This window comes from Phocoena sinus, chromosome 4, assembly GCF_008692025.1.
Source record: "Phocoena sinus isolate mPhoSin1 chromosome 4, mPhoSin1.pri, whole genome shotgun sequence".
NCBI classification, from domain to species: Eukaryota; Metazoa; Chordata; class Mammalia; order Artiodactyla; family Phocoenidae; genus Phocoena; species Phocoena sinus.
In genome coordinates this window covers 78,529,000-78,551,406 of record NC_045766.1, presented here as the reverse complement: position 1 = coordinate 78,551,406, position 22,407 = coordinate 78,529,000, and the positions used below count along the sequence as shown (strand labels likewise).

General features: G+C 38.7%; 1 protein-coding gene across 3 annotated transcripts in view; it reads right to left on the bottom strand.

The window, feature by feature from the left end:
* GPR156 (G protein-coupled receptor 156) overlaps window positions 1–22,407 on the bottom strand; it is a 94,390-nt gene that overhangs the window by 40,438 nt on the left and 31,545 nt on the right. For all 3 annotated transcript variants that reach the window (XM_032631654.1, XM_032631656.1, XM_032631655.1), the window contains exons 2-3: window positions 19,607–20,084; window positions 19,255–19,391 (exon numbers count right to left, since the gene is read on the bottom strand). In XM_032631654.1, the coding sequence (XP_032487545.1) occupies window positions 19,255–19,391; window positions 19,607–19,702 (233 nt within the window). In that variant the 5' untranslated portion in view covers window positions 19,703–20,084. The remainder of the gene's footprint in view (window positions 1–19,254; window positions 19,392–19,606; window positions 20,085–22,407) is intronic.

Sequence of the window (22,407 nt, the reverse complement as noted above, 5' to 3'; positions counted from 1 at the left end):
AACTATAACCCCTGGCAACCTCTGATCTGTTCTTCATCACTATAAATTCATCTCCTGAGAATGCCATATAAATAGAATCATACAGTATGTAACCTCTTGAGACTGGCTTTCTTCCCTTGGCATAGTGCCCCAGCTTGTTCCCTTTTATTGCTGGGCAGTGTTCCACTATATAGATGTACCACAGTTTGTTTATCCATTCACCTATTGAAGGATGTTTGGATTGTTTCTAGATTTTGATTATTACAAATAAAGCTTCTATAAACATCTGTGTACAGTTTTTTTTTTTTTGGTGAAGATAAGTTTTGATTTCTCTAGGGTAAATACCCAGGAGTGTGATTGCTGAATTACACAGTGAGTGTATGTTTGACTTCGTACAAATCTGCCAAACTGTTTTCCAGAGTAGTGGTACCATTTTACCCACCAGCAATGTATGAGAGATCCAGCTTCTTTGTATCCTTGCTGACACTTGGTCTTGTCAGTATGTGTGCTTTTGGCTAGTGTGGCACATGTCAGCTTTTAAGAGTAGAAACCTTGGACACCTTCTGATTATCAGCGCTGTGTGTTTGTATGCACTCTGACTGGACCGAATCCTGGAGGGGAGTAGAGTGTGCTTAAGGTTCCAAATTCTTATCAAGCGTCTCCTGTATGCCAGACACTGGCAGGTGCTAGGAAATAAACAAATATATTGTATTTGAATTTGAAGACTCAATATGAGGCAGAGGAAATAGATAAGTGGATGGGTAAATATGATTATGAAACAATGGAGCAACTACCATGGTATATGCAAAGTGCTGTGGATACTGATAAAGGAATTGTGCCTTAGAACAGTGGTTCTTAAATTTTAGAATTGGTAAGAATCACCTGAAGAGCCTGTTAAAGTACAGATCTGGTCATCATCCTCCAAAGTGTCAGATTCAGTAGGGTCTACTGTAGGGCGCCAAGAATTTGTATTTCTAACAAGTTCCCAGATGCTACTGATGCTGCTGGTCCAGGGCCCACATTTTGATGGACAAGAGTTTGTCTTAAAGGATGAATAGGAGTTTATCAGGTGAAAAATGAGAAGAGTCATGAAACAAGGAAGAGCATGAGCAAAAGCTGGGCGATGAAAAGTGCATGGTATGCTCTAGGAATGGCCATTATCTTGTATGATGCAAGTACAACTTAATTTAAAGGGAATAAACAGAAATTGTAGATTAAGGCCAGACTACAAAAGATCTTAAGTGCTCACCTTAGGAGTTGGGTAGGCAATAGAAGTCTATGTTTGAAGAAAAAAATGCTGGCAAGAGGGCAAAGGCTGAACTGGAAATGGACAAGACCAGTTAGGGGGCTCCTGCAAGAATTCAGATGAAGAGTAGATCAGTACTACACTTGGGCAACAGAGGTGGATAATAGGAGAACAATTTTAGAGACATTTCAGAGATTAAATGTCTAAGACTTGGTGACTAACTGGATGTGTAGGGAGACAAGGAAATCCAGAATGAGAAATGTGGATGGTAGTGCTATTAATGGAGACAGGAAATACACAGAGGTAGAGAAAGATTAGTGGTAAGGTATGAGTCTGTTTTTTGGTCACCAAATCTGAACTGACTGAGGAACATCCATCTAACAATATCAACTATGAAGTTAGAATGTGGGATTTGAAAAAGGCAGGGCTTCAGGATATGTCACAGGAGGGATTAAGACCAGGTGATGGGTATAGTCTAAGAAGTGAATTAAGACTGGAACCAAAGATGATATCAACATGAAATGGGTAGGTGGAATACAGGAGCCAGTGAAAGCAGCTGGTAAGAAGCAAAGAGCTAAAACCAGGACAATCATGTATGGTAAAGTGAAGAACAGAGAAGTTTTCAGAAAGGAGGAACAGAGGAGATGGTTAAGTGTTAACGTGGCTTGAGGCTAAACAGGATGGCATCTAAAAAGAGATGAGTTGATTTAACGACGTTGTCAAAGGCCATTTCACTGGAATCAGGGCATGGGTTGAAGAATGCGCTGGAGATGAGGAAGTGGAGGTGGCTGAATACCACTCTTCTAAGAAGCTTGGTGGTAACAGGAAGGAGAGGGCCAGGGCAATAGCTTCAGAGAAAGGCATGACTAAGAGAAAAATTTCTTCTGGAGGCCTTCAAAAGTCTCAAGACGAATGTCAACAGTTTCCAGTGGCTAATCAATATTTGTCTACCTGACTTGAAATATGCAAAACAGAGAAAACTATTTGATCAACTACTACTGATTCATTCATAGGAGGCAATTTGAATGTGGTAATCACTCTGGTATCTTTCTCAAGAAATTCAGAGGCACATAATTAGTTTAGACTATTGTCTTTTGGTCTCTGAGCACTCCCTGTGCCCCACTATTAACAGCAAAAGATCCCACTGTTATTCTAAGCTTCTTCCTTTTAATAGATTTAAATAATCCCTTTATGTGTTTTGGACTCTCTTCAAAGGTGCTTCTCAAAGTCTTTTTTCCTATTTTGTACTTAACCTGACATACTCTGTGGACTCCCTGATCTCTTCTGGGTAGCTTTTTACAGTCTTTGAGAGATGTCTTTTTCCCACCACAATAACCATTGTGACTATCACATTTTTAAGTGCTTGGATTTTTTTCTTTTTTTAAAATTCTCAGTTACTCTTTTAACTGGAAGTACTCAGTTACTTCCAATAGAATCTCTTAAAACAGTCTCCAATCTTCTTATGACTTTCAAAGCCTATGTTTCAATTTTCTCCTAGCTAATACTCACATTTTGTCATAGTTTCCCTTTGAACACTGAATGACTGAGATAAATTTTCTGGGCTTATGGATTGAATGTGTCATGATAACTCACCTTAATTGGCTCACCCATGGTTACCTCCTAAGACCAATGCCTAGTCACAAGGCAAGAACCACAGCCAGGACATTTTTCTAACTGTAGGTGGTTTGAAACCTCCTGTTATAGGAAAGTTCATTCTATCAAAAATCTCTGTTAAAAAGCTCACCTCTACCTCTTGACCTGATTAGACTTTTTACAATTCACATTTAGTGCAAGTTTTAATACCTGGCATAATTTCTAAGTTTCCAAATCTTTAACATTTGTATATTGGTATCATCAGCTTGGTCATCTAGTCTAAGGCACTGGTTCTCAAACACTGGAATCACCTGGAAAGTTGGAAAAAACTGCTGCTATTGTCCCACTCCCAGACATTCTGATTTAACTGGTCTAGGGTGAAGCCTGGATATCAGGATTTTTAAAAGCTCCCTAGGAGATTCTAATATAAACCAAGTTTGAGATATCACTGGTTTATATTCCTAAGATAAATAATCTAATTTTTAAAATTGTGAAAGGATTTGAATAGACATTTCTCCAAAGAAGATGCACAAATGATCCATAAGTATGTGAAAAAATGCTCAACATTATCAGCCATCAGAGAAGTGCAAATCAAAACCACAAAACCACTTTATACACACTAGGATGGCTAGAATAAAGAAGACAGATAATAACAAGTGTCGGCAATTATGTGGAGGGAACCGGAACCCTCAAACATTGCTAGTGAGACTGTAAAATGCTAGAGCTATTTTGGAAAAGAGCTCAGCATTTATGTAAACACAGAGCCACCACATGACTCAGAAATTCCACTCCTAGACATACACCCAAGATAAAGGAAAACATAATGTACAACAAAAACTTATACATGAATGTTCATAGCAGCATATTATTCATAACAGACAAAAAAGGGGAAATAACCAAATATCTCTCAGCTGATAATTGGATAAACAAAATGTGGAATATTCACGCAACAGAACATGATTCAGCCATAAAAAGGAATGAAGTGCTGCTTCATACTACAACATGGATGAACCCTGTAATCATTATGCTAAGATTATGCTAAGTGAAAGAAGCCAGATACAAAGGGCCACATGTTGTATGACTTTATACATATTGTCCAGATAAGGCAAATTTATAGAGATGTTAGACTAGTAGTTGCTAGAGGCTGGGGGAGGGAAGAAATAGGGAGGGACTGCTAACAGGTATGAGGTTTCTTTTCAGAGTAATGAAATTATTCTGGAATTAGATAGTGATGATAACTGTCCAATCTTCTGAATTGTACACTTTAAAAAGATGAATTTCCGGGTTCTCTGGTGGCGCAGTGGTTAAGAATCTGCCTGCCAATGCAGGGGACACGGGTTCGAGCCCTGGTCCGGGAAGATCCCACATGCCTCAGAGCAACTAAGCCCATGAGACACAACTACTAAGCCTGCGCTCTAGAGCCCGCAAGCCACAACTACTGAGCCCATGTGCCACAACTACTGTAGTCTATATGCCTAGAGCCCGTGCTCCACAGCAAAAGAAGCCACCACAATGAGAAGTCCGTGCACCGCAACGAAGCGTAGTCCCCGCTCGCCACAACTAGAGAAAGCCCGCAAGCAGCAACGAACACCCAATGCAGCCAAAAATTAATTAATTAATTTAAAAAAGATGAATTTCATGGTGTGTGAATTATATCTCAAAAGAATAAGTATATTCTTATTGTTAACTTATGTGTCTGAGGAATTCTTACCCGTGGAGATTTGAGAAAGACTCTCCTTGCCAATAACTTTTCTATTTTACTACTGTTTGCTGTATATCTCACACAAAACTAGGCCACCTCCTTCCCTTTCTGGTAAGAATCTAAAGCCCAGGGTAAAGTATCACAATGTGCCAGAAGGAAACATCTGGCTTTCGTCACCTTTACTAAAGAAGGATATGAGGAAAATAAATAAATTCTGGAGAAGAAAAGCTGAGTGGCAGGGTCTCTAAAGAATGAGGACAAACCACTCTGCAGCCTGGAAAGGAGAAGCCCAATGGGGATGTCATAGAAACCTATTAAATCACAAAGAGATCTTGTGTATACTAGAAGGAAATCCTGGAATACTTGAAAGAGGTGATACCATTTAAAGGTTCAGAAATGTAAAGTTAGGACATGAAAAATAAAGTAACAACTTCACAAAACAGGTAATGATCTAAGGATGATCATTATCATTATTCCCCTGAAAGATAGTACAGGCAATAAAATACAGTTTTAAGGAAATGGCCCTATAGTAGAGTATTTTATCAAAATAAGTTACTACTAATAGGAGTTTTAATTTTTCTCTTTAAAATTTAAAACGATTTTAATTGTGGTAAAATAAAAATAAAATTACATACAATAAAACAACATAAAATTTACCATCTTAACCCTGTTTAAGTGTACAGTTCAGTAGTATTAATTATATTGACATTGTTGTGTAACCAATCTCCAGAACTTTTTCAACTTGCAAAACTGAAACTCTATACCCATTAAACAATAATTTCCCATTTCTCCCTCCCTCCCCTCAGCCCCTAGCAACAACCATTTTATTTTCTATTTCTATGAGTTTGACTACCCTTGATATCTCGTATAAATAGATGCATACAGTATTTGTCTTTTTGTGAGTGGCTTATTTCACTTAATGTCCTCAAGATACGTCCATGTTGTAACATATGTCAATTTCCTTCCCTTTTAAGGCTGAATAATATTCCATTGCATGTACATCTCACATTTTGTTTATCCATTCATCTGTCAATGGACACTTGGATAGCTTGTTTTTTGGGGGCAGGGGGGAAGATGGGACCAAATACTAAGGTTGATATCCAGAGGATTAACCTGTCTTCTCCTAATAAGGTGCTTGGTATCACTATCAGAGACAGAAAGCTGGTAAGAATTGGGGCTCAAATGGTGGCCAAAGAGGTTAGACCAGAATTCAGGAGTCTAGGCAGACTCATAGGATTAAGACACACAAACCAGATACTGGGAGCATGAAAGGAAGAAGAAGCAGTGGTAATTTAGGGATTGAACATGCAAGGATGTCTAAAACCAGGAGATCTTGGTACAACATTGTGAATCAACTATATTTCAATTAAAGAAAAGTAAAACCAGGACATCACTTTGAGGAAGAGAAATACAGAAGAAAGAGTCAACAAGGGACTTCCCTGTCAGTCCAGTGGTTAAGACTTTGCCTTCCAATGCAGGGGGTGTGGGTTCAATCCCTGGTCGGGGAGCTAAGATCCCACATGCCTCATGGACAAAAAACCAAAATATAAAACAGAAGCAATATTGTAACAAATTCAATAAAGACTTCAAAAAAAATTAAAAAAAAAAGAAAGAGTCAACAAAATAGTGAAGTATGAGTGAGAATCAAAGTCCGCCAAGCAGGGTCAGGAAGTACAGAAAATTAGCAGAGGACCCAGTGAGTGAGGGGTTGTACCAGAAAGGGAGGATATACTACAGGCTAGTGTAGGTATCTAAGGGAGAGGTCTAGGATTCTAGCAGGCAGTATGCCACCAGGAAAGGAAAGAACAGACTCTAAATAGACACTGGCTGCTCCACTCTGGCCTCTGCCCTAGGGCATGTTGATTTGATAAGAGAGAGGGGGAAAATGAAAATAGATAGGCCATCCAGAGAAAACTGTAATTCAAAAAGATACACGCACCCCAATGTTCACTGCAGTGCTATTCACAATAGCCAGGACATGGAAGCAACCTAAATGTCCATCAACAGAGGAATAGATAAAGAAGTTATGGTACATATACACAATGGAATATTACTCAGCCACAAAAAGAACAAAATAATGCCATTTGCAGCAACATGGATGGACCCAGAGATTCTCATACTGAGTGAAGTAAGTCGACAGAGAAAGACAAATATAAGATAGCGCTTATATGTGGAATCTAAAAAAAGACTACAAATGAACTTATCTACAAAACCGAAATAGATTTACAGATATAGAAAATAAACTTATGGGAGCTTCCCTGGTGGCACAGTGGTTAAGAATCCGCCTGCCAGTGCAAGGGACACAGGTTCAAGCCCTGGACCGGGAAGATCCCACATGCCGTGGAGCAACTAAGCCCACATGCCACAACTACTGAGCCGTGCTCTAGAGCCCGCAAGCCACAACTACTGAGCCTGCGTGCCACAACTAGCCCACATGCCTAGAGCCCTTGCTCCGCAACAAGAGAAGCCACCACCATGAGAAGCCTGTGCACCGCAACAAGAGTAGCCCCTGCTCGCTGCAACTAGAGAAAGCCCGCGAGCAACAATGAAGACCCAACGCAGCCAAAAATAAAATAAATAAATTTATTTTTAAAAAAAAAGAAAAGAAACTTATGGTTACCAGGGAGTGGGAAGGGGAGGGATAAATTGGAAGACTGGGATTGACGCATACACACTACCATATATAAAATAGATAACTAATAAGGACCTACTGTATAGCACAAGGAACTCTACTCAATACTCTGTAATGGCCTATATGGGAGAAGAATCTAAAAAAGAGTGTATATATGTATTTGTATAACAGATTCACTTTGCTGTAACCTGAAACTAACACAACATTGTAAATCAATTACACCCCAATAAAAAATTTTTTTTAAGTAAATAGATAGGCCAGATCTAGGAAATTTATACTGCATTCTGGAGCTGACTCTCAACATCCAAAATGGTGTGGCTACTTTGATTTCCATCCAGACTAGTGTCAATATTGGCATGGGTTGGATTTGGTGAGGCTGCAGGGATATCTACACAGCGGGGATGCCTGGGGTCCAGAGAGTGTTAGTTATAGTCTGAAAGTTGTTAGTGGGGCCTGCTATAATATGAATTTAGTGCTAATTTACACCACTTATTTTCTTGTGCCTACAGCCAAACTATGCCCAGATTCCAGGGGTGGGACCAAACTGATAGTTGAAAGTTAATGGGTGGGGGGGCGGATACAAAAAGAAGAAGGGTATAGAGGTTAGAAGACAATCAGTTCTTTGCAATCCTAGGCTATACAGTAATGTTACTGGTCCACTGTGAAATTTCTCAGGATGAGACATAACTGTTCAGATATTACATAAACAATATTACCAGTTTGTTTTTCTTTTCTCTCTTTCTTCTTCTTTTAAAGAGTTTAGAGTACATAAGTACGATGTGCAGGAAAAACATGTTTCTAGAAAATTATATTCACAGATAAGCTTCTCTGATTTGCCAGTTCTACTCTGCTGAGGCATGTTTTCCAGCAAACAAAATGCACTAATAAATCTATCAGGGACAGAAAGGCAGTGGGGGACAGCTGCAGCCGCAGCATCCAGGAGTGACAATGATTAATTCCTACATCTGCTCAGTCAGATAGAAGCAAAGGTCACTGTGCATAGATTAGCATCCTGATCACCACCTCCTCCTAACACACACACACACACACACACACACACGGGTGCGCGTGCATGCACGCACACAGGAATAGCATCTTCCTCCATTGATCACGGCAAAGTTCAGAATATGAGCTGAAATATGTCTACTGTCTGAAAACTTCCCTCCCCCCAGAAAGCAAGCTCTTTAGTGGGACAGAGATGGAAGAAGGAATAGAATAGGATCAGCAACTGATTAATGTCAGATTACTGTCTAACCTTGTTAACATCCAAATTAAGTGAAAATCTGATGCTCAGCTACATTTACGAAAGCCAAGGGAACAGGAAATTTAAGAACAAATCCTGATGCAGGAATCTGATCAAAGTAAGAAAGGCTATTATGGTGAAGCAGCTGAACACGTGGACATCTGGCATTATGTAAGGAAGGTATTTAGAAGCTGACTCTTTGTCCTCATGTTCAGCAGTCTCCTGAAGACATTGCCACTTCCTGTTCATGACTTCTACACTTATAGATACCTGAGAGGTTGACTTTTTAAAAAAATAATCTTGGACCAGGAAAGGTATTTTTTAAGTGCACAAATTATAAATGTTTAGCTCAGTGAATTATTACCAAGAAAACATCTATGTAACTATCATCCAAGTCAAGAAAAAGAACATTTCAATACCTCAAAACCTCCACTCATAATTATTACCCTTTCCTTCCTCCCTAAAGGTACACCACTATCTTGACTTTTTTTTTTCCACTAGCTTGACTTTTAACACTATACTTTAGTTATGCCTGCTTTTAAAATGTATTTAAGGGGAAGCATACAGTACATGTTCTTTTGTGGCTAGCTTTTAAAATTTGTTTATGAGATTTGGTCATGTTTCGGGGTTTTAATAACTTGTTCATTTTCATTGCTGAATAGTATTTCATTGCAAGAATGTACCATAACATTTATTCCTTCTACTGTTAAAGGACAGTTGGGGTGACTACAAATAATGCTAGTGTGAATATTCTTTATACAACTTTTGGTATAAATGTGCATACATTTCTCATGGGAATAATTTAGAAGTGGATTTGCTGGATCACAAGGTATATGAATTGTTAATTTTAGAAAATATGCCATATAAGAAAAATAACTACTAGGGATGTAATGTACAACATGGTAAATATAATTAACACTGCTGTATGTTACATATGAAAGTTGTTAATAGAGTGACTCCTAAGAGTTCTCATCACAAGGAAAAAGTTTTTTTCTATTTCTTTAATTTTGTATCTATACAAGATGATGGATGGTCACTAAACTTACTGTGATAATCATTTCACGATGTATGTAACAAATCATAATGCTGTACACCTTCAACTTATATAGTGTTATATGTCAATTATATCTCAATAAACCTGGGAGAAAAAAAATTTTCACAGGAAAAAAAAAGAAGATATACCAAATCACTTTCCAAAGTGGTTGTACCAATTTGCACTCTCACCATGAGCAGACAAGAATTTCACAGTTTTGCATCTTTATCTTTAAAAATTTAAGTCATTTGGTGTATATCTCATAGTATTAATTTGCTTTTCCCTAGTTATAGGTAACCACTAACCTACTTTCTGTCTTTATAGATTTGTCTATTCTAAGTATTTTAATAAATGGAATCATAAAATATATGGTCTTCTTCTCAAAAAGGGAAAGAAACCCAAACATAACACTAAAGATAGTCTTCAAATCAAAAGGGAAGAGAACAAAAGAAAAAAGGAACAAAAAAGAACTAAAAAAAACACAAAAGAGTTAACAAAATGGCAATAAGTACATACCTATCAATACTTTAAAGGAACATGGACTAAATGATCCAATCAAGCCGCACAGCACAGGGAGATCAGCTTGGTGCTTTGTGTTTGCCTAGAGGGGTGGGATAGGGAGGGTGGGAGGGAGATGCAAGAGGGAGGAGATATGGGGATATATGTATATGTGTAGCTGATTCACTTTGTTATAAAGCAGAAACTAACACACCATTGTAAAGCAATTATACTCCAATAAAGATGTTAAAAAAAATGATCCAATCAAAAGACATAGACTGGCTGAATGGATACAAAAACACCACCCATATATATGCTGCCTACAAGAGACTCACTTCAGATCTAAAGACACACAAAACTAAAAGCAAGGGGATGGAAAAAAGAACACTCCATGCAAATGGAAATCAAACAAAAGCTGGGGCAGCAATACTTATATGAGACGTAATAGATGTTAAAGCAAAAACTGTAGCAAGAAACAAAGGAGGTCATTACATAATAATCAAGGGATTGATACAAGAAGATACAGCAATTATAAATACATATGTGCTCAACATAGGAGCACATATAAAAAACTTTATATTTATATATATAATAAAACATTCCATCCCAAAGCAGCAGAATACACATTCTTTTCAAGTGCACATGGAATATTCTCCAGGATAGATCATTTGCTAGGCCACAAAACAAGTCTCGGGAAATTTAAGAAAACTGAAATCATATCAAGCATCTTTTCTGACCACAATACTATGAGACTAGAAATCAATTACAAGAAAATAACTGCAAAAAAACATAAACATGTGGAATCTAGACAATATGCTACTAAACAACCAATGGATCACTGAAGAAATCAAAGAAGAAATTTTTTTAAAATCTGAAGACAAAAGAAAATAAAAGCACAACAATCCAAAAACTATAGGATGCAGAAAAAGCAGTTCTAAGAGGGAAGTTTATAGCGATACAAGCTACTTTAAGAAACAGCAAAAAATCTCCAATAAACAACCTAACCTCATACCTAAAGAAGAACAAACAAAACCCAAAGTTAGTAGAAGGAAAAAAATCATAAAGATCATAGCAGAAATAAATGAAATATGGACTGAAAAACAACAGAAAAGATCAATGAAACTAACAGCTCGTTCTTTGAAAAGACAAACAAAAGTGATAAACATTCAGCCAGACTCATCAAGAAAAAAGGAGAGAGGGCCCAAATCAATAAAATCAGAAATGAAAAATGAGAAGTTACAACTGGCACCACAGAAGCACATTCTAGCTGGGTATGGCCACAGGCAAGGCCCTGACTGCTCCTTAACTAGACCATTTCTCAGGGCTGTGTTTGCAGTGAGCAACCTTGAGAGATGAGGCAACATACCCCACCCCCCAGACAAAGAATAGGCTTGTTACGATTCACTATAAAAGTGATGAATTCCCCAGGCTTAGGTTCCTTTCCTTTAATGGTAGCCCCCTGTGTGTGCAAGTATCATCCATCATGGGCCCTGCATCATCCCCATGGGACTGATGGCATGGGAACCAGCACAAACCCAACACGAAGCTCTGACTACTGCTTTCTACCATGAGTAATGAAGTACTTTGTTTCTGACCCAAGAGTCTTGTGTCTTTTGCTAGCATAAAACAGTAACAGGCTAAGTTGTTAACTTATAAGTAGGGCAAAATCTCATACCCTACACAATTCTTTTTTTTTTAATTTATTTATTTATTTATTTATTTTTGGCGGCATTGGGTCTTCATTGCTGCGTGCAGGCTTTCTCTGTGGTGGTGAATGGGGGCTACTCTTCGTTGCGATGTGCGGGCTTCTCATTGTGGTGGCTTCTCTTGCTGCAGAGCACAGGCTCTAGGTACACGGGCTTCAGTAGTTGCGGCACGCAGGCTTGGCAGTTGTGGCTCATGGGCTCTAGAGCACAGGCTCAGTAGTTGTGGCACACGGGCTTAGTTGCTCCGCAGCATGTGGGATCTTCCCGGACCAGGGCTCGAACCCGTGTCCCCTGCATTGGCAGGCAGATTCTTAACCACCGCGCCACTAGGGAAGCCCCCCTACACAATTCTTATTACTCAAACTTTTTGATTTCCCAGGTAGTAAAACCCCAGCTACTGGGGATTATTGTGGGAATGCTACTTTCAATTCTGAGAAGTAACAATATGTAAATAACTACCATCTAAATCATTATCACAAATGGCAGTGAGATAAGGTCTTAGAATAAAAGATAGTCCTTTAATTGAACAAGTTTATCTTCATGCAAAACTTATGACATTGCCCTTGTTTTGTGCATTTCAGAGGAGGCACCAGGAGAGCCTCCCTTTTGACATGAAAGGTCTACTTTGCTCCAAGAGTTAATTTGGTCCTTATTAAACTGCATGAGGAATCTAGGAAAAAAGAGTGCATTCTCCCATATCAGTCATTAATACCTAGCACACTTCACAGATGGGTTTTAGGTCACCTAGCAGGGCCCTTTGGAACAGGACACCAAATATGGTATACTTTTTCACTCATGAGAACCTTCTCAAAAAAATAAGAATGTTTATGGACTACATTTTTAATAGCTTTAATGAGTGTAACTGACATACAATAAACTGTATGATTTTTGAGGATTATATGATTAAGTTTTGATATATGTATATACCTGTGAAATATTCGCCACAATGAAGGTAATGAACCATCACCCCCAAAAGTTTCCACATGCCCCTTGGTCATCCCTCCTTCCTGCTCTTCTGTGTTACCCCCAACCTGCAGGCAACCACTCATCTGATCTCCATCACTACAGATTAGTTAACAATAGATTAATTTTCTAGAATTTGTATAATTGGTATTATATAGTATACAATCTTTTTTGCCTGTCTTCCTTCACTCAGCATAATTATTTTGATATCCATCCATGTTGTTCCAAATATTAATAATTATTTTAATGTTGAGTAGTATTTCATTGTACGGATATACCAAAATTTGTTTATCCATTCACTTGTTGATGGATATTTTTTATTTGCAGTTTTTGGCTATTACAAATAAAACTGTTATGAACATGGTATACAAGTATGGTATACGTATAGCTTAATTTCTCTGGGTAAAAACCTGAGAGCAGAATGACTGGATCATATGGTAGCCATATGTTGAACTTTTAAAGAAACATTCAGGCGGTTTTCCAAAGTGGTTGTACCATATTACATTCCCACCAGCAGTATATGCCAATTTAGCCAGTCTTTTAAAATTTCAACTATTCTAATAGGTGTGTAGTGGTATTTCATTGTGGTTTTAATATGCATTTCCCTATGACGAATGGTGTTGACTATCTTTTCACATGTTTATTTGCCATCCATATATCTTCTGTGGTGAAGTGTCTGTTCAAACCTTTCACTCATTTTTTTGTTGTTGTTGGATTGCTTCTTTTATTATCAATTTTTAGTATTATTTATATATTCTGGATACAAGTTGTTTATCAGATACATGACTTGCAGATATTTTCTTCCAGTATGTGGCTTTCTTTTCATTTTCTTAAGTTTCTCTTTAGAAGAGAAGATGCTTCTAATTTTGATGAAGTTCAACTCATCAATGCTTTGTTTTATGGATTTTACTTTTATTGTTGTACCTAATAAATCTTTGCTTATTATAAGGTCACAAAATTGTTATACTATGCTTTCTTTGAGAAGTTTTACAGTTTTAGATTTTTTTAGATTTAATAGATAGGTCTATGATCCATTTTCAGTTAATTTCTAAACATGGCACAAGATGTAGATCAAAGTTCATTTCTGCATATGGGTATCCAATTGTTCCAGCACCATTTGTTGAAAAGACTGACTGTCCCTTCTCCACTGAATTGCCTTTGCACCTTTGTTGAAAAGCAGTTTCTCATATATGCATAGGTTTATTTCTGGATTCTATCTGTTCTGTTGATGTATATGTCTATCTTTACCCAATACCAAACTGTCTTCATTACTGTAGCTTTGTTAACATCTTGAAATCAGGTGGTCCTAGTCCTCCAACTTTATTCTTCTTTAAAGTTGTTTTGGCTCTCCTAGGTGCTTCGTATTTCCATGTGAATCATAGAATCAGCTTGTCAATTTATACAAAAAAAGGCCAGCTGAATTGTGATTGTGATTGGGTTTAGTCTAAATCAATCAGATCATTAAGGGGAGAATTAACAATATTGAGTCTTCTAACCCATGAACACAATATGTCTCCATTTATTTAGAATTTCTTTAATATCTCTCAGCAATGTTTTGCAGTTTTCAGTGCACAAGTATTTCACATTGTTGGTTAGATTTATCCCTAAATATTTCATATTTTTTATGCTACTGTAAATGGCATTACTGTTAATTTCACTTTTCAATTGTTTTTACTATATAGAAATACAGTTGAGTTTTGTACATTGATTTTGTACCCTGCAAACTTGTTAAACTAATTTATTAGTTCTAATTGTTTTTTTTAAAAAATAGATTCCATTGAATTTTCTATATAGATCAGGTGACCTGAAGGTAAGCCATTTTAGTTCTTCCTTTCTAAGTCAGGTGACTTTTATTTCTCTTTGCATTGGCTAAAACCTTCACTGTTGAATAGAACTGGTGAGAGCAGACATCTTACTTCTGGTCACAATGGGAAAGCATTTAGTCTTCTACCATTAAAAATGGTAGGGAAGGGGCTTCCCTGGTGGCGCAGTGGTTGAGAGTCCGCCTGCTGATGCAGGGGACACGGGTTCGTGTCCCGGTCCGGGAAGATCCCACATGCCGCAGAGCGGCTAGGCCCGTGAGCCATGGCCACTGAGCCTGCGCGTCCGGAGCCTGTGCTCCACAACGGGAGAGGCCACAACGGTGAGAGGCCCGTGTACCGCAAAATAAATAAATAAATAAATAAAGGTAGGGAAGGCAGCTATGCTCACCACTATACCACCAACGCACACCAAACATAAAATAGGTAGCTAGTGGGAAGCAGCCGCATAGCACAGGGAGATCAGCTTGGTGCTTTGTGACCACCTCGAGGGGTGGGATAGGGAGGGTGGGAGGGAGGAAGAGGCAAGAGGGAAGAGATATGGGAACATATGTATATGTATAACTGATTCACTTTGTTATAAAGCAGAAACTAACACACCATTGTAAAGCAATTATACTCCAATAAAGATGTTTTAAAAAATGGTAGGGAGTTCTTTTCTATTTTACTTTGTTGAGATTTTATCAGGAATGGATGTTGAACCTTGTCAAATGCTCTTTCTATGCCTATTAAGATGATCATATGGTTTTCTTTTTTAGTTGGTAAACATGGTGTATTATATTGATTGATATATGGATGTTAAAACAACTTTGCATTCCTGGAATAAACTTCACTTTGTCATGATGAATTATCCTTTTGATATTGGTTGTACCCAATTTGTTAAAATTTTGTTTAGAATTTTGGATCTATGTTCATGAGCCTATAGTTTTTTTCTCTTCTAAATTCTTTGTTTCCTAACTTATTAGAGTAAGTTAGGAAATGCTTCCTTATTTTCAGTTTCTTAGAAGACTTTGTGTAGAACTAGTAACATTTCTACAATACAGGCACAGTTTAGCAGGGTGCCTCTAGCTCAGGGTCTCTCACAAGTATACCCCTTGGTGAGCCACGGCTGCAGTCCTCCAAGGCTCGACTGGGGGAAAATCTGCTTCCAAGCTTACTCACACTGCTCTTAGCAGGACTCAGAAGATCTATTTTGAAGCTCACTGACATGGCTGTTAATAAGCCTCAGGTCCTTGATGGCCACAGACTGGAAACATCAGCTCCTGGCCATGTGGGCCTCGCTGCAGGGCAGCTCACAAAATGGAAGGTGGCATCCCTCAGAGTGAGTGAGTGAAAGAGTGAGAGGGATCCAAGTTGGAAGCCATAGTCTTTTTGTAACCTTATCCCAAGTGACTAATAAGCAAATCAGTCAGTCTAGCCCATACTCAAGGAGAAGAGATTTCACAATATTGTGACTACCAGGAGGTAGGACTTATTGGAGAACAATTTTAGAGACTGCCTACCAAAGTTGTTCATGATATTAACTTATTTTCCTTCTAATATTTATAGAATCTTTAGTGATGACAGCTCTCTCTCCCTTACTTGGGTAGTTATATATTCTCTTTTTTTTTCCTGGTCACTTGGTCTAGAAGTTGGTCAATCTTATTGATCTTCATAAAGATTTTGGTTTTGCTGTTTTTATCTGTTGCTTTTCTGTTTTTCATTTTATAAGTTTCCACTTTGATTTTTATTATTCCTTTCTTCTGTTTATTTGGGGACTCATCTGCTCTTGTTTCCTGTTTTGTAAGGTGGTTCTTTCTTCTTTATAATATGGAGTTTAGTGCTCTAATTTCCCCTGAAGTACTGCTTCAATGGCATCCAAAATTTTTTGATATATTGTGTTTTCACCTTCATTCAGTTGAAAATACTTCCTAGTTTCCCTTCTGATTTCTTCTTTGACCATGGGTTATTTTAAAGTGTTCTATTTAGTTTCCAAATATTTCAGAATTTTCCAGAGATCTCTCTGTTATGGATTTCTAATTTAATTCCATTCTGGTCAGAGAACATACTTTGTATAATTTGAATCCTTTTAAATTTAATAAGATCTTCTCTATGGCCCAGAAGATGATCTATCTTGGTAAATGTTCTGTGTGTACTTGAAAAGAATGTGTATTCTGCTGCTGTTGGGTGTAGGATTATACAAATGTCAATTAGGTCAAGTTGGTTGATGGAGTTGTTCAAGTCTTCTGTATCTTTACTGATTTTCCCTTGTAGACTACATTTTAAAATGTTATCAAAAATGCAGTATTGGTGACTGAACTTGAACATTGCTACATTATTTTTATTTTATTAAAATGTTTTTCTTACTCTGGCACACACATGCATGTGTATGCACACACAGAGTCACATTCACAAATTTAGAGACCACAGAACTGGAGTGAAATGAGGCATCTAACTGTGATGCTGCACCTTTGAACAAATTTTACTATTTAAGAAAGCACTTTTGAAACTGGGTTATTTTATGTTTCCTTGTCTGACCTTGTAAGCTACTTAACTGCAAAATGTGTTTTTACTCACAGTGCCTCTTAATATGTTATTTTTTATGCCAAGTCATGCTCCCGCTGCAAGCAAGACAAGGAACAAAGTCTTTAGTAGAATGAAACAAATATAGGTGCTTCTACTATAATACTGTTTACAAGTGTTCAGACATATAAATGCTTTTAAAAAAACCTCGCATTCTACAAAATTGTGGATAAAAGTAATGGCTTATGGGAAAAATAATGTAGGGCCATAACATATGAAACACATTTAACTTTGTAACCAGAATACTAATAAAAAATAATAATTATCTCAATTAAAATACTAGTACTCAGTAAATGTCCACTACCACTTGTACCCAGGATCACAGCTGATTTTTACAGCCTTAAAGCTGCAAGACATAGGTCCTTAAGGGCATTCACCTCCAATAGATAACATTGTCATCAAAATCTAATTTGGATCTCTGTTTTCTTCAGCAATCAATTGTTTTTAAGTACGAGGGAAATGTCTTCATGTCTTCATCTACTCCTGCAACTTCATCAGATAGCGTCACATCGTAGGTAGAATACCAGTTCTTGAAGCCATTAAACCAGCTACTGCTTGCACTGCTATCACAGTATTCTTAGCTTAAGGCTTCCTTCTTTAACTGTAAGAAAGCTTGCCCCTGGATGCTTTAAACTATTGATTAGCTGGGGAAAAAATTACATATGAACCAATGATGTTATTTTCTTATTTGCCAATTGGGTACTAACTTGCATTATAGAAATGTGTTGTAACTGAAAATAGTATACTCCATAGTTTTCTAACCTTGGAATGTGTGATTTTCCTAGTCATTTTCTTGGCAGCAGCTACTGCTGGGATTTAAATCTCCTTACTCCCAGGATCACTGAAAACATATTTACTGAGCACTTACTACGTTCCAGTCTGTTCTAAATGCTGGAAACAGTGGTGAACATGACAGACAAGGTCCTTGTGTTCACAGACTTTACATTCTGGTGGGGAATGCAGACAATAAACAGGTAAATCAATAAATATGGTATTATCAGAGAGTGATACTTGCTATGAAGAAAATAAAACAGGGTGATGGGATATGGCATGAGACGTAGGGGGTTGGGTGGCCATTCTGTAGAGATGCTACCTTAGATAGGATGATCAGGGAAATCCTCCCTGAAGAGATGACAATTGAGACAAGACCTATCAGATGAGAAGGAACTAGTCATGGGACGATCTGGAGAAGACTGTCAGGCAGTGGGAACAGTAAAGTGACAGTAAATCAAAGGCCTTAAGATGGGAGTGGGCTTAGTGTATTTGAGGAACAGAATGAAAAGTGGCTGGGGAAGCTTCAGGGTGCACCCAGGGCCAAGTGCCACTCCTCACTGCCATGCTGAGGTTGACCCAGCAGATCAAGCCACTGCTGCCTAACAGTTCCATGTCCTCCAAGCCTCAGATGGCCAGTGGCACCCCAAAATGCCTGCAGACAAATCCAACTGACTGACCCTCATCTGAGTGCCAAACCCAGGCAACAGAGCGTAATACACTTGATCGCCACAAAGTTTCAGGCTGCTGTGGGGACAGGCGAGTTTGGCATCTCTGAGGGGGTTGTTGAAATCTGACATGGGCTGCATCCAGAAATCACCTGTAGACCAGGGAGAGAAGGCTGGAGCAGGGCTTCTCAGGAGGGAGCCTGGGATAGCCGGGGCAGGAGGATGGCACAGAGTGGGAGAGATGGGGTGGGCCTTGAGGGAAGGACTGGATACCAGTGAAGGAAAGATTCTGCAAGTCCCTTCAGAAAAAAAGCCATCACTTTGTTTCTTTTGTCAGTCCTGGGTGCCATACGCCCTTACCTGGATGAGCCAGCGACTTTCCAACCAGTCACAATTGCCTAGCAGAATAGCCAGGTAGTGGGGCTTCACTATCTTTACGGAAACCTTAGCTTACCCAGACTGGTTCCAATTGTGCGGCCATAAACTTTAATGTTGCCTTGGAATATTTCTCTGCGTGCTCTCTATTTTTAATACAAATACCTCATCGTCTCGGAAAGATCTCACCATCCTTTATGAGGAGAGACTCTTCATTCTCTTCTTTGGATATCCTTGTAGTAGTTAGCACAAGAGTGGGCCAGACCTTTCTCGTTCTCAAGAGGGAATTGTACTGCAAGGCCAGGCCTCCTTCAGGGACAGCTTCTCACATAGTTTAATGCCACAGTAGAACACAAGCTTTGCTGATACCAGCCAGCAGCTCATGCTGCCAAAATGACACTAACACTCTGGGTTTCATGTTTCAGGCAACGAGATATGAGAAACTAGGCATGGGGCTGCTTACCTGTTCTTCCTGCAGCGAATTGTGAAGCCAAGAAAGAAGGCTATCAGCAGAAGTCCACAGCTGAGGAAAGTCAAAACAACACCCAAGAGGACAGGAGATAATGAAGAAATGGTCTTACTGCTGTGGTGGGAAGAGGTCTGAGAACAGAATGAAGAGAAGCTGTTAGGAACGAAGGCTCTTCTATAGATCAAACATGAACTGCCCCCATCACCCCCAGAGCTGGGACATAATGTCCTGCATAAGCATTTCCTCCTCGTACTTCTCCCCCCTCCACCACCACTACCATCATCAACAATAATAACAACAACGTGTACATCTAAGCAGCCCTGACACCCCATGGCTGCTCACTTACAATTGTTGTCCTGCAGAGATCATGAAGGGGTCTCCGCTCCAGCTCCTGGCCAGGAAAACCATCACACAATTCAGAGCAGTTTATTTCAGGCTCCATGTCATCATATGCCCCTCTTGGTATGTGCTTATTCACAGTCTTGGTTACCCACCAGTAGATAACCAGAAGATCTTTGAGTAAAACAGAAGAGCAACTCAAATCTTTTCTTCAGAGGTGCCATTTTGAAGCTGGCTCCTGGTGCAGAATCTGGGATGAACAATCCATTCAGGTGGAAGTGGAGAGTTATTTCACTAAGCTCCTTCATCAGACACCCTCCAGGCTCTCCTCGTCCCCTGCTGCCAGTGCAGACCATGTGAGTCAAGAGTGGGCATCTTAGTAACCATGAAGTCACACACGGCGATGATTCTGGCTTGCCACCAGATGGCAGTCGCTGCTCCAAGTACTCTCACACAGGTCTCAAAGGAGAAGAAAGCAATTAAGCCTGTTAAAAAACAAATGTTATTTATATATAACACACACAAATAAACCCAAACACACACATATATGTAAATGGCTTATTACAGAGGTTTAAAATATTTTACACATTTTAACTATATATTTTTATTATATGTAGTTATATACATTATATATAACAAAGGTTTAAAATATAGTATATATTTAAATAAATATATTTCAAAACCTCTTTAATAAACAATACTTTAAAAACAAAGACAAAGCACACCTAACAATTTATAGATATACAGCTCTACAGTCCCTCTTCTGATCCCTTTTATGGTCCAGCACTACAAGAATTTTAGTTTCAATATGTGAACACATCTTCTTTTTTTCCCTAGTGGAAACCCCCCCTGCCCTTCAAAGATCTTTCTATGCAACTTAGGGATTAAGCTCTGTCTGATCCTGGGTGGTGGTAGGCTCAGGTGCCCCATACTGTTTGCATACATTGTCTGTCGGTTGGTCCTGTTCACTCCTGTTAGCTCAGTGAAGGGAGGAACATTCTATGCCCAGTCAGCTGGGATCTCAAAAGGATATGCAAGCCCTTTGCCAAGAGTTTTCTGTTTGTTTATTTTTTAACTGTTAGACTACTAGAAGTGGGGTAGGCTACTCAGGTAACAGGGAGAGAAACTGAGGGTTCTAAGAATTCCCACAGAGTGAGCAAGTGGCCAGAGGATGGTGTTATTTCTCTCAGAAGATGATTGCAATATGAATACTGTGATCTAAAAAAAAGCTCTACCTTGCAGAACAAAAGTAGAAATGCTCAAAAGTAGAGAGGCTTAAATTAACTCCAGCAGAAAAGGCAGACATGTCCCCAATACTTTGAAGCAATCTACCCCGTAACAGAGAAACAGATTTGAAATTTTACCAGTGGGAATTTAAAAAAGGATGCCACTTCTCCTTTGTGTTTCTGAAACAGCTTAGCACAGTTTTCTTTTATTGTGGAGGAAACTTGGAAGAGGAAAAAAATCAATTATTATTATTCCAATGGCCACTGAATACAGGACTTGTGTTTAAGTCAGAACAATAGTGACTGGTGTAGAATGCCATCTTTGGATTCTGCATGCTTAGACAGGAACAATATAGCACCAGGTGCTGCCCATATATTGGCCTCTCATATCTTCCTGAATTATTTACCAGGCTCATTACAATGAAATCCCAAGAGAACTAAAAGCCACTACCTCCTGTCAAGACATTTAAATTCTTGTGAAGTCTGATCAGATTACTGAATGCAAAATTAAGGAGTAAATATAAAAATCTGACTATTTGCATCTTAATTTAGTTGAAAATTTAATTGCTAAAAAGATAATTTTTTTTTCTTAAAAGTTAGACATCCCCTATTGTGCTTTCTAGCATACAGCAATACTGGAAGCCACAGGGAGGACTATATGATGGATTGAAAAATATATTTTTCCTATATTGCCCTTTTAATCATACTGGCAAATAAGTACACTTACATTTAAACCATTATTAAGTCCCTGTCTGTGTATCCTTACATCATATAGATGTGTGTGTGTATATATGTAAAACCTCATTTTGTTCTCACAACTGTGTCATGTGAGGTAAACAAGACATCTCCTCATTTTCACATAAGAAAACTGAAGAGCAGAAAAGTGAAGAATCTTGCTCCAAATCTGCAGAGGCGGGACTCAAATCCAGGAGTTTAACTGAAAGGTCAATGTCCTCCCAGTTAATACCCTGCATGGGGTAGACACCCTGGACTGACCTCACCCCAAGAAGACACCAATGGCCTGTTAGGTTTCTTCATGCTTAGTTCCCAGAGCTTCAATGGCCTGTTAGGTTTCTTCATGCTTAGTTCCCAGAGCTTCACATCTATGGGATCTCTGGAGTGTGGCCCACAACAGTATGTCTATATCAGTAACTCTCAACTGGGGCAATTTTGCACATCCAGAGGACATTTGGCAGTGTCTGGACACATTGTGGTTGTCAAAACTGAGAGGAAGGTGCTACTGACATGTGGTAGGTAGAGGCCAGGGATGCTGTTAAACATCCTGCAATTCACAGAATGGTCCAAATAACAAAGACTTACCCAGCCCCAAATGTCAGTAATGCTAAGGTAGAGAAACCCTGGTCAACACTGTGGATTTCAGAAGGGCTAACAACCTTAAGCCCAAATCATCTTTGGGAGATTCTGTGAACATGATAGGATTGTCCAGCTGAACATAAATTTCTGAGCACATTCTAAAGGTCACCTTGGACAGACTGAACTCACTGGCATGGAACTTTGAATGCTTAGGCACCCCTCCAGTCCATGGATATCCAGTGTAGGAACTTTATAAACCGTGATTCTA